The sequence below is a fragment of the Helicoverpa armigera genome, chromosome 24, assembly GCF_030705265.1.
Source record: "Helicoverpa armigera isolate CAAS_96S chromosome 24, ASM3070526v1, whole genome shotgun sequence".
Classification (NCBI taxonomy): domain Eukaryota; kingdom Metazoa; phylum Arthropoda; class Insecta; order Lepidoptera; family Noctuidae; genus Helicoverpa; species Helicoverpa armigera.
The window spans coordinates 902615-918831 of record NC_087143.1 but is presented as its reverse complement, the minus strand read 5'-3'; the positions used below and the strand labels follow the sequence as shown (position 1 = coordinate 918831).

General features: G+C 34.3%; 3 protein-coding genes across 3 annotated transcripts in view; 2 read left to right on the top strand and 1 right to left on the bottom strand.

The window, feature by feature from the left end:
• The window catches only part of LOC110382099 (protein madd-4), a 374672-nt gene that overhangs the window by 274876 nt on the left and 83579 nt on the right, over positions 1-16217 (top strand). The gene's annotated exons all lie outside the window — the stretch shown is intronic.
• On the bottom strand, positions 807-3800 carry LOC135118679 (cilia- and flagella-associated protein 298-A-like). Its single transcript, XM_064041316.1, has 4 exons — positions 3536-3800; positions 2792-2962; positions 2237-2480; positions 807-1210 (listed from the first exon to the last, which is right to left on the bottom strand). The coding sequence occupies exons 1-4, from the start codon at positions 3740-3742 to the stop codon at positions 954-956; spliced, it is 879 nt and encodes a 292-aa protein (XP_063897386.1). The 5' UTR covers positions 3743-3800; the 3' UTR covers positions 807-953.
• LOC126053898 (uncharacterized) lies at positions 11866-14701 on the top strand. The gene is made up of 2 exons (XM_049837339.2): positions 11866-12126; positions 12767-14701. The coding sequence occupies exons 1-2, from the start codon at positions 11932-11934 to the stop codon at positions 14699-14701; spliced, it is 2130 nt and encodes a 709-aa protein (XP_049693296.2). The 5' UTR covers positions 11866-11931.

Here is a 16217-nt window from a genome sequence, read left to right as displayed (position 1 = left end):
GGTTTTCCTCCTAAAAAAGGGGTCAACCTTTAAAGGAAGGTAATCTTAGGTTGAGTTACAACAAATAACTTTAACAAAAGTTGAAACATTTTCAGTTAGGAAATCACCTTTTTGACTAATGGGGGCTGATATAGGTACTGCTGGTCATAGTTAAATGGTGCAACTGGGTCTTATATAAACAGATATTTTATTTCCTACACTCATATTAATTCACCCACAATACACAAGTACATAGCGAGAAGGGAACCACACATAGTAGATTACATAACAAGAAGATATTAAATCCAGGACAGAATATTAATATTGAAAGGGTAGACTTCAATATTCGGAGCATGATAACAATCTCACATTGTACCCTTATCAGGAAAATAGTCCCTTTATTAAGTAACGCGAAAATATCTATGAAAAAGTTGTTCACCTGAACTTAGGTTCTCGAGTGTCCTAAATAATGATCAATGTAAAAATTTTTACTTCGAAATGAATATTTAAACTGAAGAAATGCTTTAAAAACCGCCAAGTTCGAGTGGGACTCATGCACGATGGATTTCGTACAAAAAATTACGTTTGTGGTATGGGAGCCCCCGTAAATATTTATTTCGTTACAGTATTTAGTTTTTGAAATAGGTACATTATCCGTAAAAAATCAGCTTTCTAGCTATCATAGTTTATGAGATACATACTTTCTGATAACAGATGGACGGATAGACAGACAGCGACGTCTTTATAATAGGGTTCCGTTTTACCCTTTGGGTACAAATCCCGAAAAAAAAGAACCGGACTAAATAAAACAAACAAGCCAATTAAACGTAAACTATAATTAAAACAATATTACGCCAATACAGACACCATGATACCACCACAAAATAAAAACGAGAAAACAAAGAAAATCCATTTCTTCTATCCTCATCATCATCATCTACTTCTTAAACAAGTCTTCAAGTCATTATCCTCATTTACTTCTTAAAAGTCGGCTTCCAGGAAATATTATCCAATCCATGGAACTGCCTCTTCATACTCTGTCCGTCAGCCCACTTCGAGTCCAGGTAGTGATCATCTTCATCTTGTTCCAGTTTCTTCCATTCCTCCTGCTTTCTGTAAGCGTGGAGAGTCAACTGCTTTCGTTCTTCTTCGGACATTATTGGCTCTCGACCTGGTGCACCTTCAGAATTGGAGCATAGTTTCACTGTCACTTTTGTCTTGTTATTTTTACCTGGAATGTGCAGAGAAAATGTAGGTGTTACAATATTACCCGGCAAAAATATGTGAATGTAAATATATTGTCTGATGTAAATATCTATGTACATATCTAATCAGAAAGCTAATTTAGCCCAAAAAATATATGTATACAGGTATACATATATTTTAAAGTAGTAAATGTATACAGTTATAGTTAAAGTATACATTTATATAGGTCTATATAGGTAAATGTATACTTTTATGATTTTTTATCTTTTTTGTGTACATCAATTCTGCTAAGTTATGTCTTTGATTTTTAAGGAAATAGCATTGGCATTTCCATTAACAATTTAATGTTTTTCTTATGTGTAGAATTTTCAAACTCGTCCTTTACGTTTCAAATATCTCTTTATAAGGGCCCATATTTACCCTTTAAACTTTATGTACGCCCTTTTATATAACATCCTATACAAATCGGTTCTAAAAACTCGGCTATTAATATCAAGATAAAACCGCCGTTCAAATATGATAGATAAACATTTTAGCTAACTCAAATCCCTCATGAAATTTTTATTGAACAAATCCAATTAATCATTGAAAATCTCTTAAGTACACAAAAACAATTTGTTAGATTCGTTAATCTGAACATTTGTATTTGATCAATTTGGATTCTGGTTACATTCTGAACAAAACTGAGGTTTTATGTCAATATTGGTTGAATTATTTTAGGCATATTTTTGGTTATTAGGTAGGCAAAGTTATCATCAAAGTCACGGGCAAATTGAAGGTCATTTGGTGGTCTTTGATCTGACAGAAATAGATTTCTGAAGCCTGGCATCCTTGGTTACGATAAAGTGACAGTCAAGTGTGTGATTTTGATAGTTATCTACCAGATAAAGGATACTTCTAATTTACGCCAAATATTGCTATCCGAGACCTGTGAATTAATCTGTCAGATAGGTACCTGATAAGTAATTAGAGAAACATTATATTTAACAGTAACCGGTGAAACTATCTAACCTCATTCTTCCTTCCTTTACCTAAGACTAAAACTGCTTACCCAAATGGTCTCTAAGCTTGTTCCCACTCAAGAACTTCTTCCCACAAGCCCACAGACAGGCTCTAGAAGGGTCTATAACTTCATTAGCAGCTTGGGTCCCACTCAGATCCTCCACATTGTCTAGCTCCATGCGGACTGGGTCATGAGGAGGTAGACCTCCAGGGAAGACGATTTTGGTGGCTCCTCGGAGCTCATCTAAGGCTCGCGCTACGTCTTTCTGGGTTAAGCATTTGCGGAGATCCACCTGGAAATATCGTCAAAAGTCATGTTATAGTTTGAGAGTTCTTTTGTATGATCTTTTCAGTAAATAATTCTTTTTTATTTTTTGCATTGGAGATTAACTGTGTTATTGGAAATGAGCTGGGATGAGACCAGAGGCTTGAATTATCAAAAAGTTGATTTCTCCAAGAGTCTATTTAGATCATCATCATCATCTCAGCCATAGGACGTCCACTGCTGAACATAGGCCTCCCCCTTTGATCTCCACAGATACCTGTTGGAAGCGACCTGCATCCAGCGTCTTCAAAAGATTATTTATAGCTTCATCAAACTTACATGTTTCTTACTAATCATCTCCTTAGCATCTTCGGCAGCTTTCTTGATAATCTCTTGCATATTGGGCGGAGGAGCTAGACCACAGCGACGACCCATGTCATCCTTCACAAACACGTGACCTGGTGGAGCACAGCGCTTAGCCCAGGGGTCTTCTAGTTTTAGCTCCTTGATCTGAAAGGTGGAAATAGCAACTTCATCATTCCCCTGCCTTTATATAAATTTATTATATTGGGTCGGTGCCGCTTTCTTCTTCTTCCACATCGACGTCATCTTATGAGTAATATTAGAGCTTATAGGTGATAGAGATAATAACTAATAATAACAATTGATTCGATTAGTTAGATAAGTAAGTATACTGTACCCGCAACAACGATAAAGTATCTCCACTTTTTCTAGGCAATAGGGCAACATGAGGCAAGTAAATAATATCTGGTACTTCGTCGCCAGTTACAAGTCTTTATATAGCCTATTACTAGCTTTTGCCCGCGACTTCGTTCGCGAGGAATAGTGGCATCCGGCAGATTTTTGGTTTGAACAATGGATGGCGCTGTATGTCCGGAATAAATTGTATTTTTTTTTTATATATAATAAAAACCTCTCCTAAAACCTATCCTATGTCCTTCTCCTAGCTCTAAACTACCTCCCTGCCAGTTTTCTGCTAAATCAGTTCAGCCGTTCTTGAGTTATAAGTGGAGTAACTAACACGACTTTCTTTTGTATATATAAATTGTATCAATCTCTTACCTGTTCCTCAGTCAAGCCCTGCATCTCAGGCGGCAAAAAAGTCCCATGCTTCTGCAGTTCATCGATCTCATAGCAAATCCTCGTCACCTTCAGTCTCCCATTAAAAATAGCCGTTATATCCTTCACCACTTCATCCACATCCTTATCAACATCTGTTTCGTAAAGAAACTGATTTTCATCACCCCTTTTCACAAGGAATAACACCATTTTTGAAGAGAAATAGTTACAATTGTCACAAGGAAGTGAAATTGCTGTTTATTGAGCAAATAGCGTTGCCATGGAGTTGTTAGTGGTTGCCATGGTAACGGATAATTGGGTGATGTGTTTGGAACTGTTTGGAATGAATTTTAATGTGGGGTTCAAAGATCAAACGATGGGGTGCAAGTAATGTCTTTGATGGGGTATGTATAGTGTTTGAAATGTAATTATAGTTTGGGAAGTGTTTAGCATATAAAGTCCTTTAGAAAATATTGAGAAGTAGGTATTTCACGTGAAACATGTTATTTGCAATTTAAATTTTTTGGATAAAAGCAAAAAGAGAGAATATACTCGTCGTTGGATAGATGAAATAGATAGATATACTTTATTAGGTACACCAATTTTACATTTTTGATCTAAACCTAGTCAAAGTAGGTGACATAATGGGCGGTCTTATCGCTGAGAACGATCTCTACCAGACAACCTTAGGATGGATTGGAAATAATGAAGACCATTTATAAAATATGAAATTGAAAACCATTTTTACTATTCATTATTCTATTCTGTTGTTCCAAAATTAACCTAAAACCTAAATACAAAACCGAACATTTACGAAGCCTAAATATAACTTTCCTATCTAAACAGCTACACTTAAAACCCAAAATAAAATAAACAACACAACTAACAGAACTCATTAATACAAATCAAAACTTTTGAAAACCAATTCTCAAATCAGAATCATTATCGACAAATTCATCATAGAGTAATAATACAAATACAACCAATAGGAAAGTACCTACAATTAATTGAATTGACGCTTTCTGCGATATTGCTCTCGGAAAACAATAGGCACTATTGTTTCCGTGGCAGTTCTGTTCTCGTACATTCATTAGTCTGTGGTAGTATTTTGTTTTTGTTATTAGAATTATTTTGCTAGAAGGTGTATATTGTGCTGGATTTTGAAATTCGTCACGATGTTACTATTGTAGGTATTCAAACTTCTGGCATTCTTGAAAGTCTTTATTAATAGTTAAAGAAATACAATCACATTTTGTTAGGAATTATAACATTGTTCTCACTGGTTTTTACCGTTTTTACATGACGACCATTCACAACACAGTCATTCTTTTTTTCATAGACTAACAGCCCTACATTTTTTAAATGTCATAGACTATAAATTCCTAACACCTTCTCCTATTTTTAATATATGAACATAAATTAAAAATACCTTATAATTACTTCAGAGACACCATCAGTTTTCAAAACATTAACTTAAACAAGTTTTCAAAACATTAACTTAAACACTTCTAATTATAACACTCAATAATTCACACAACAACTTTATCGCAATGAAATTTAAATTTTTCTTTATATAGTGGTTTCGTCAACATATCCGCTATCTGATAATTTGTAGGACAATATATAATATCTAAATATCCTTTCTTATAATTTTCGTGTATAAAATAAAATCTCACATCTATATGTTTAGATCTCTTGCTGAATGAACCTGTTTTAATCAATTGGATAGCACTCTGGTTATCAATATTCAAACTAATCTTAATACTGCTACCAATTAATTCACTTATAAAAGTCTTTAAGTATAAACACTCTTTAACGCAATCTGCTGCTGCTATATATTCCGCTTCAGTTGACGATAGACTTACTATCGGCTGTCTTTTAGCACCAAGCTATAGGTCCACCTGCCAACATTATTATGAACCCTGTTGTACTTCGTCTGGTCTCTGTACAACCTGCATAATCTGAGTCACAATATGCATGCAATCTTGTAATATCTTTCCCAGCATTATATAAAATCCCTTTATCTCTCGTTCCATTCAAGTACTTCAACACCTTCTTTACTGCTAATATGTCTTGCCTTGATGGATTTTCTACCTTTTTACTTGCTTCATTCACAGCTTGACTGATATCTGGTCTTGACCTGGTTGACAAGTACAATAATCCACCAACTAGTTCTCTGTATGGAAAATTTGACGTAGCCATCTTAGATTCATTTTCCTTTCCCACAATGCATGGAGTATCTGCAGCTTTGGAATCATACATATTATATTTTCTAAGTAATTTTTCTGTATAATTCTGCTGATGCAACAAAATGCCTTGTTCTGATCTTTTAATTTCAAAACCTATATAGTTTTGAGGTTGTTCATATGTTTTTAAGATAAATTCTTTTTCCAATTGATGCAAGATCTGTAATAACTTTTCCTTGTCTTTTGATATAGCCAAACCGTCATCAACATATATAGCCAATATTATAGTTTTGTCTTCATTATAAAACACACACTGATCCGACTTTGTAGCTCTCAGTCCAAGTTTCCTTAAAGTTTCTGTAAATCTTTTATTCCATGTCATTGGTGCCTGTTTTAGCCCATATAGTCCTTTCTTTAAATGACAAATTTTATTAGGCTGTCTTTCATATCCTTCAGGTATATACATAAATATGTCTTCCTTTTACTCGCCATACAAAAATGCTGTTTTCACATCAAAAGTTATCATTTCATATTCCTTTGAAGCAGCAATTGCTATTAATGATTTTATTGCTGATTGACTTACTACTGGACTATATATTTCTTGATAGTCAATGCTTTGCTGTTCGAAGCCTCTCGCTACAAGTCTTGCTTTGTAAGTACCATTTTCTTTTATACAAAATACCCATTTACTTGACAATATCTTGTGTCCTTTTGCTCTTCCTATATCAACTATTTCCCATGTATTGTTACTTTCCAATGATTCCTTCTCCGAATTTATGGCCTTCTCCCAATTATTCTTTTCAGCAGACTTCATGACTTCATCATACGTAAGTAATACATAATCTTGCAGGTAAGCTGGTTTTTTCCGTTGTCGTTTTGTATTTATAGTTTCTACTAGCTTTCCGCCCGCGGCTTCGCCCGCGTGGAATTCGGTTATATTGCGGTATAAATCACAACTATAAGAAAACTTCTCATTCCCACGGAAAAATCTAAGAAGCACGATGTAACGCTGGATACGATTAGTTGTTAAACCAAAACTGAATGGTACACTATATTATACGTTTTCCCTTGTGGAGCAAAAACATGCAGATTTTGGGCACTGGAAACCCGGGAACACGCTACATAGAGCTGACCATGCGAAAAACAATGTTTTTCTAAGTGTACTCCAGCAACCCTTAGAGTTTGGCCTTGCTCTTTATTAATGGTCATTGCAAATGAAACCCTTATAGGAAATTGTAGTCTTTTAAATTGAAATGGGAGGTCTGTTGGAATAATCGGAATCCGAGGAATGAGTACACTTTCAATAGTGGCTGTAATAATGTTCCGCCCAAGCTGAGTGACACGCAGCCTGGTACCATTACACAGTCTAGGGCATCGAGATTACGCATGAGCATCACCGGAACACCTACTTTTAGTTTTAATTTATGAGAAGGCACCCCAGATAATTCCAAAGAATTTAAAACTCCACAGGATATGAGGCACTATGTTCTGTTTCTATCACTGTGTCTACAGATAAATATTCAGTATTTTCTCCCATAACTTCATTCAAAATATTTTCATTTATTTTAGTGACCGTTTCATTTTTTGGTGCTAATATTGCGCGTTCGCAGAGCCGTTGATCATCATTTATATGAGCGTGTAAGTCAGTATAAACTTTTGCTACCAACTCCGATTCGCTGCCCACAACATTACAAAACTCTTCCGTTAAAGTTCTCATTCCCTCTGCATCTACTGTCATTTTCCCATCACTGATTTTTAACAATGTTTCCGCGTAATTACCCGATTGAATGTCATTGAATAATCGCACTCGCATGTTTGTGGTTGTTTTAAACGACACACAGCGCCATCTACAATCCATCCATCAAGCAAACAATATTTTTGTTTTCCCTCGGGAATATCTATTTTTTTCGGGATAAAAAGTACCCTATTATTTAATCCGGACTTCTAACATTACGTCTGCAAAATTTCAAAGCAATCAGTTCAGTAGTTACGGCGTGAAAGCGGAACAAACAAACAAACAAACAAACAAACAAACAAACTCACATTCCGATTTATAATATTAGTAAGGATAGTTTCTATCTCTGCAGTATTACTTTCTTTATTTTCATCATTTTCTACTTCATCAATAATATCTGGAATGTTGTCTTCTATTACATTACTTTGTTGTTCTAACTCTTCTATTTCATAATAACTGTCATCACTTTCTTCTTCTTGATTTATTTCTTCTTCATTATTACCTGGTATTATTTCTGTTATCACCGAACTTCCTGTTTCTTCACATTTTTCTCCAATTTTCTTATTATTATTAATTATAACAATATCCCTTGCTATTTCAATTCTTCTTTCTTCTTTATTCCACAATCTATATCCATTATTAGTATATCCAATCATGATTAACTTTTTGCTTCTTGGATCTAGTTTCTTAATATTTGAATGTAATTGTTTAGCATATACTATTGAACCAAACTTGCATATATTAGATATATTAGGCCTTTTACCATGCCACATCTCATAAGGTGTCTTATTCTTCAAAGATTCACTTGGTAATCTATTTATAATATAAGTAGAACAGTATACAGCTTCACCCCACATTTCTTTATCTAACCCTGAATCAAATAGTAATGCTCTGGTTTTATCTAATAATGTTCGATTTAGTCTTTCTGCTTTACCATTTAGTTGTGGTGAATATGGTACTGTATAATCTAGTTTTATTCCCTTTTCAGTACACCATTTTTTAAAATCATTGCTTGTGTATTCACCTCCATTATCGCATCTTATGGTAGATACCTTTTCTGTTCTCTCTCTTTCTGTTTCTTCTATATAATGTTTTAAATTTTCTTTAACTTCATTTTTATACGACGGTTAAAACATAACTATAGCCATCATAAGTTTTGTTTTCGAACGGTCCACATACATCAGTATGTAATAATTGAAGTGGTCTACTGGCTCTGTTTCTTACTGTGTTAAATGGGAGTCTTGTTTGTTTAGCTTGTGTACAGATTTCACATTCGTCTATTTGCCTTAATCCATTTATTTTTATTCCATCTGCCACATCTGGTAATATATCTAGTATTTTCTTTCCTGGATGTCCAAGTCTTTGATGCCATTCTAAGGCAGTGCCATTTTCTTTCATTAACAGTGTTTTTTCTTGCATATTATTATCATCCAAATTAATTTTATATAAACCGTTTTCTTTTTTTCCTGTTAATATTAATTCTGACTCCTTATATATTTTTACATTATCTTTGGTAAATATAACCACTCCTTGATTGTTTGTACTAAACTGCATTAACCGATAATAAATTTTGTGATAAGTCAGGAACAAGCAGGGTATTATTAAGAGTGCATTTATTGCCAATGACTTTACCAGTCCCTTTCACCTCTATTGTTTCTTCATTTGCAGTCAAAACAGATGATGGTTTACATTCAAAAAATTTTAGTATGTCTAAATTTTTGGTCATGTGTGCAGTACACCCAGAATCTACAACAAATTCTTTCTGTTTTGGTTCTTGAATTTCACCGTTTGTAAAAAATGCCTTTTCTATTCTTTTGTTACTTTTTTCTTCATTCTCATTCTTATTCTTATTTTTGAAAAAACAATTTTCTTCTTTGTGATTAAATTTTTTACAGATTGAGCACTGTTTATTCTTAAACTTACAGTCTTTATCTTCATGGTTGTCCCTTTTGCAGATACTACAGGCTCTACAGTCTTTCTTCATGTGCCCTGTTTTGTTACATTTGAAACATTTTATTGTATTAAACTTTTTCTTAGATGTAGATGAAGATGTAGCTTGAAATGCTAGCTGCTTGTCACTTTCTTTTGCTTTCAACATTCGATTTTCTTCAGCCAGAAGTCTGTTTGTTAAATTTTGAAGGGTTTTTTTATCGTCTGCCATGCATTCCCAAGAAGTTATAAAATAGTTTAAATTATTTGGTAAACAGCTTAGTATTTTGGATATGACCATTTCATCATCTATTTTTGTTCCTAGCTGATTTATACGAAATTGTAAATTTTCTATTTCGCTTATTAATTGGGAAAGCGATTGACTGTCCTGTTTCTTATATGTGAAAAACTCTTGTAATAGGGCATCTTTGTTTCTTTGCTCAGAACCTTCGAATATTTCACATAATTTTACGTACATTTCACGTGCACTGTTGCAATTAATTATGTGACCTTTTAGTTTCTTATCAATACTGCTTATGATAATTCTTTGCACCTGAGCATCTTTGATACTGAAGTCACTTTTCTTGTCATCTTCTTTTATTTGTGCAATTGTTTTTGCAAGATTTGCCGCTTTTAAGTGTATATTGAATTCAAATTTCCACAATAAAAATGTTTCCGCATCTTTTAATTTTTCTATCTGTATTATCTCAGGTTTTTCCATTTTTTAGTTTTTCACCGTTTTTTATTTTCTTCCTTGTTATTACTGTTTTTTAGTTTTTTTCACTTGTTTTTCATGTTGGGTTTTTCATTACCCAATCCCGGTTTTTAATTTTTTCTTCTCGGGCGTTCTGGGCCCATAACCTATTGTAGGTATTCAAACTTCTGGCATTCTTGAAAGTCTTTATTAATAGTTAAAGAAATACAATCACATTTTGTTAGGAATTATAACATTGTTCTCACTGGTTTTTACCGTTTTTACATGACGACCATTCACAACACAGTCATTCTTTTTTTCATAGACTAACAGCCCTACATTTTTTAAATGTCATAGACTATAAATTCCTAACAGTTACCTGTACCCGTGTTCAATTCATAGTTTGCTCTTTATATTCAGAAGAAGTTACGATTTCTGGACGGATTCTAGCTTTCAGACATAAACTAAAGCTAGTTTTTTAAGTCATTATTATCTACCGAGCATGTTCTCAACTATGTATGTTGGGGTCGACTTCCAGTCTAACTGGATGAAGCTGAGTACCAGTGTTTACAAGGAGCGACTGCGAAGTATCTAACCTCCGCAATTCAGTTACTTGGGCCCCAATACCCCTTGGTAAGACTGGTGTCAGGCTTTCTAGCTTCTGACTACCCGTAACTACTGCCAAAGATGTTGAAATGACAGTCCTTGTTACCTACACCCGTTAGTGCTTTTAATATTCAGAAGGAGTGTTTTGGGCAGGTTTTAGTGTTGTAGTGTGATCAAGTATAACAAACTAACGCTAATTTAATTTTCATCTGAAACAAAGAGGAGATAAGGTTAACACTACAAAACATAGGCTACATTTTACACGCACGCTATTCTAAAATATTAATACCTACTAGTCAGTGAGTCATGAATTTGACTTGTTTGATTTCTAAATCAAACCAAAATAGGTACCTTTTTATGGGAAAGCAAGATTCTTGGAAATGTTTTGATTTCTTGATGGCAATAGAGCACGCTTACCTCTTATATTATAAAGGACCCAATGAGCACACAATGCAATTAATTTACACTAATTAATTCTCCTAAAATTAAATACAACGCTTTACGACATCCAAAAACTCGGACCGTCACGCATAAAACAAAACCTGGTCGAAAAGCTCATAAAAAATATAAAAATAAACAAAAAAACTGTAGGTTATCCGGGCCGGTCAGTTAACCTAATGTAGCGTAAGATAGCCAGTGAACCGGGTAATACCGACCCGCCCTGATAAAACATATATAACTATGTATAATTACATTTACGTTCGGTTTGATACGTTGTAAATTCATATGTTACTTACTTGTGTATCTAGATCAAAAATTAAAGGTAGGTGCCTATTTATACAAATATTTTTTTTTGCAAAACATTCAGGACGAAAAGCAGAAGATATTTACTTAAAATAATAAACATGGTTTCGCCTGTTTCCCGTAGTAACTACTTTACATAGCTGGATAAAAGGTCAATCTTTTAGTCTTAATCGATAAATTGGCTTTCTAAAACTGAAAACACAGAGATGAGAACTGTACGCTTGTACAAAAAAATGAATTATAAGTTCTTTAAGGTGCGTGAATTAGTTCCTACAGGTTAAAAAAAAAATATCATCATCAGTCTTCCTTTAGTCCCACTGTTGGGCACAGTCCTATTCTCGTACAGAAGAGGAATATACTTTTATCACCACGCTTGTTTAAGGCAGATTGGCTATATCAGACTTTAAAATTCCAGTTTTCAATATCAATTCAATTAACATATCGCACCCCCGGTGCGACACTGTCACTTTTGCAAAAAACACAAAAATGGGATAAATACTTTAAAATGGTCCTAAAGCACCCCTTTACTTGGTGCGATAACGTCACTTGTATAGTACGCATAGTTTCCGTCAGAGAGCGTGAGTGTCATTGTCGTTTTGGCGGGATTCACGGCGCTGCTGGGAGCGACATCGTTTCATTGGTCAGTTGTGTGCGGTCCCCCGCCAGTGCAAATGTGTCTTGGAGCTACACTGTTACTAAGGTAATTGTGACAAATTATTTTTTTAATCCTGGAGCAATATTGACCTAAGATACAGTTGTGACATTATTTCCCCAATATTTAAATATTTTTGAAAGTTTAATTTTGTACTACAGTGACCTTTCTTAATAAATAACTTTGTTTCTCCAATTGTTGCCTTTTTAAGTAAATATGCCACACAATGCACACCCATCACCTGGTCTCAAACTAAGATTTGTAGTTGTACGAGAGCCATTTTGGTCCTATTGCTTGTAATAGTGTGTGTAATAATAATAATTATGTGTGTCTATACTCCATTCAAAATAACATTAGAAATTTAAGTAAACCTTTTTTACTGTTTGTTCAACCGATTTTGACTTTTATTGCGTTAGTAGTATGACTAATGGCGGCTGCAGTAAATACTTGGTATTGTAACCACTATCTTGCTTTCAATTCCGTTCTTTTGTCTACGGAATAGAAGTCAAAATCGGTTGAACAAACAGTTAAAAAGGTTTACTTAAATTTCTAATGTTATTTTGAATGGAGTATAACTATGTTGTAAAATTTAATGACGATGAAAAAAATTGACAATTAATAACAGTTAATATACAGTTAGTATACAGTGGTACATTTATTTATTTCGATCCTGTTTACTTATTTTCAGTTGTTTCTTGAATGTAATAAGATGCTGTCTCGGGGAAAAAAAATGGTTCTACTGACACGTGGTCTAACCTCACCCATTGAAAGAAATGAATCTTCAGTGTCACCTTCTGAAGTCAATCAAGATGGCAGAAACTCTGTTTTGCCAGCTGTAAACTCCCAGTCTATTATTGACGACGAAAATTCAACAAAAGAACAAGAATCTGGGTCTCCAACTGGTGACTACTCTGGTACCGATTCAGGTGACGATTTCAAGCCCTCATCTAGTTCGTCTTCATCCTCAAATAGTTCCTCCAGTTCAAGTAGTTCATCTAGTGATAGTAGCTCTGAGAATGAAGCTGTTGATAACCAAGAGCCAACATCATCAAAAAAAAGGGGTAGAAAACGTTCACGTAATCCTAATGGCTGGAAAAAAAATATTGCAAAAAAATTAAGGAATTCCGGTAATGAATACCGTTCAATTAAAACTGGTAAAACAGTTCAGGCTAAAAAAATTGGTCCCCCTTGTTCCGATAAGTGTCGGCTGGCTTGCTCATCTCATTTCACCCAAGAAAAAAGAATCCAAATATTCAATTCTTATTGGGAGCTAGGCAGTATAGAAAGACACCGTGATTTTTTAAATTCGTGCATCAGACCACTCGAAATTGCAAGTCGGCGTATCAATACGAATCGTCGGTACCCAAGACAAGGTAACTCTGCATTTTATTTACTCAATGATGGTCAGTCAGTTCGAGTCTGCAAAACCTTTTTAATCAACACCTTGGGTATTTCACCAAGAACTATACGAACTGTCATTGATGCTAAAAAACTCAATGACGGTATCATTCCCGAAGATCGCCGAGGCAAACACGATAAGCATTGCAAATTGGATAATGAAGTGATAAAAGCCGTCAGAGACCACATTGAATCTATTCCAAAAGTAGAAAGCCACTATCTAAGGGCAAACACAACTAGGCTTTTTATTGACGGTGGTTTAACTATTGCAGAATTGCACAGAAACTACAAGGAGGTACAGGCACAAAATAATAAGCCAGCTGTTAATTACGACGCCTACCAACGCATTTTTAATCATGATTTTAATATTGGCTTTTTTAGGCCGAAGAAAGACTTATGTGATCAATGCGTTGCATATGAAAATGCACCAGCTCAAGAAAAAGAAAAATTGTACGCCAGCTACAAGGTTCACCAAGAAGAAAAGAGCTTGAGTAGAATTGAAAAAGATAGGGACATGAAAGAATGTCAAGATCCTCAAAGTACTAACATCGTATGTACCTACGACCTACAAGCTGTCTTGCCATGCCCTTTAGGAAATTCATCTGCTTTTTTCTATAAATCCAGGCTAAATTGCTATAATTTCACTATCTCCAATGCAAAAGATCGAGAAACTAAATGCTATTTTTGGCATGAAGGCTTAGGCCACAGGGGATCTATAGAAATAGGATCTTGTGTGTACTCATATTTGTTAGAAGTTGCAAATAAGTATCCTGGCTATAATGTCATTTTTTACTCAGATAATTGCTGCGGCCAGCAAAAAAACCGATTCATATTTGCAATGTACCATTTCGCAGTAACAAAATTAAATATAAATTCTATCGAACACAAATTTTTGATACGCGGGCACACACAAAATGAAGGGGACACGGCACATTCAATTATTGAAAAAGCCATCGCTAGAGCAAAAAAATCTGGACCCATCTATATACCTGACCAATACATATCTATAATAAGAGGAGCGAAGAAGACAGGGAAACCATTTTTGTTGAAAGAAATGAACTACAGTGATTTTTTCGATCTTAAGGCTTTAGCAGATAACATAAACTTTAACATGAGCAAAAATATTGAAGGGGACGCAATTAAAACTGGGGAGATTATGAGCATTAAGTTTACTAAAAATTGTGCCAATTATCAATATCGAACAACCTATAAGACTGAAACATGAAAAGAGGCCAAAGCTATATTAGAACCGAATAGAAATAACTTACGTCGAGGTCGAGGCAACGTCACAAGCATCAACGAGATCCTGATGAAACCAGCGTATACCTCGAAGATTGCTGTTACAGAACGCCAGAAGCGCGACTTGTTGAGTTTGGTAGAGACAAACATAGTACCAAGATACTATGAACAGTTCTATAGAGATCTCATTTAATTGAATTGATCTTGTAAAACCTACCTCCTTTTTCAATATTTTATATGCAATATTAATTGTGATTATTAGTATTAAGACTTAATAGCACTTAGTAGTAGTAATAGCGAAACACTTAGTGTTTCGAATAATTTTAATATTATACTACTAAGAATAAGATACCTATAAGTGATTAACTCGCTGTGATGTCACAAGTCTGATTAAACTTAGAATTCAGATAGTACTTAATTAGAACTAGAAGAATTGGTTCAGAACACAGAGTTATTTTTATTATTTTAATTATAAGTAAACATACTTAAGTAAAAATCTCATTTTGTCCTAATTGTTGTTTTTTGAGAGACTTTCATACACTATTTTCTACTAATTTTTTTTCGTACAAATGATAAGAAGTACAAAATTTCTTATGTTATTTCGAAGAGTTTGGACTAATTTTCGTTAATAAAACTACATATTTATGATTAAAAATAAAACCTATTAAATAATTTGTTCTTGTTTTCTTTTTTCTTAGAGTGACATAACTACAGTTATAATTTTTCGTTAGATCCACAACGTCACTTCTGAGGGCATTGGAAGTTTTAAATAATGGTATAGTATATTTTTTAAATTAGAAAGAGACAGGTATTTATCCAAAAATAAAGTTGATAGTTGACAGTTTAGTATAGACTATTCATCTCATCGGTATATCTTAAAGTCATTGTTTTGTGAGGTGTCAAAATTTTAAATGCTTCTCCTGAAAAACTACATTTTTGCATAAGTGACAGTATTGCACCGGGGGTGCGATATACTATCCTGTATCTACGACAATAACTTACACAGGACATAGGACTACAATTCACTAAACACATACACAATAGACACTGAACACAAATCACGCGTTTATCGAGATGTCCCAATTCGAATAGATAATCGATTGTATCGAATATCGTGCTCGGTCGATTGAACAGCTGCATCGACATATCGATACAGTTGAAAGCATACTGCAGACTTTTAGTTGGCCGATAGTTCGGCCGATAGTTACGGTTCAGAAATCAGTATGAAGATGAATGCACATTACAAAGATCAGGTATTTGACCGCTATTAGACTGACTTAGAACTTTGATTTAATTCACGATTCTCTTTAAAAATATTTTTTTCGACCATATGAGTCCTATTGTTGGGCGACTTTTTAGTCTACAGTGTGCAGTGTATTCTTACGTTACATCGAATAGTCGGACAAACGGGTCGTTCATGTTTTTCTTGCATTCTCGGAAATAGTTTTGCAAGACACGTTTTCAGAGCTTAGGAAATTGAAGTGTTAGGGCAAAGCATATTT

What these genes read in the sequence shown, in the direction of transcription:
- LOC135118679 (XM_064041316.1), bottom strand. Translation starts at nt 3,742, where the DNA reads ATGGTGTTATTCCTTGTGAAAAGGGGTGATGAAAATCAGTTTCTTTAC. An exon ending in AGGGCTTGACTGAGGAACAG is followed by an intron (nt 2,963 to 3,535) that starts GTAAGAGATTGA and finishes TCCACCTTTCAG; the next exon opens with ATCAAGGAGCTAAAACTAGA. An exon ending in CAAGCTTAGAGACCATTTGG is followed by an intron (nt 1,211 to 2,236) that starts GTAAGCAGTTTT and finishes TGCACATTCCAG; the next exon opens with GTAAAAATAACAAGACAAAA.
- LOC126053898 (XM_049837339.2), top strand. Translation starts at nt 11,932, where the DNA reads ATGGTCCTAAAGCACCCCTTTACTTGGTGCGATAACGTCACTTGTATA. An exon ending in GGAGCTACACTGTTACTAAG is followed by an intron (nt 12,127 to 12,766) that starts GTAATTGTGACA and finishes ACTTATTTTCAG; the next exon opens with TTGTTTCTTGAATGTAATAA.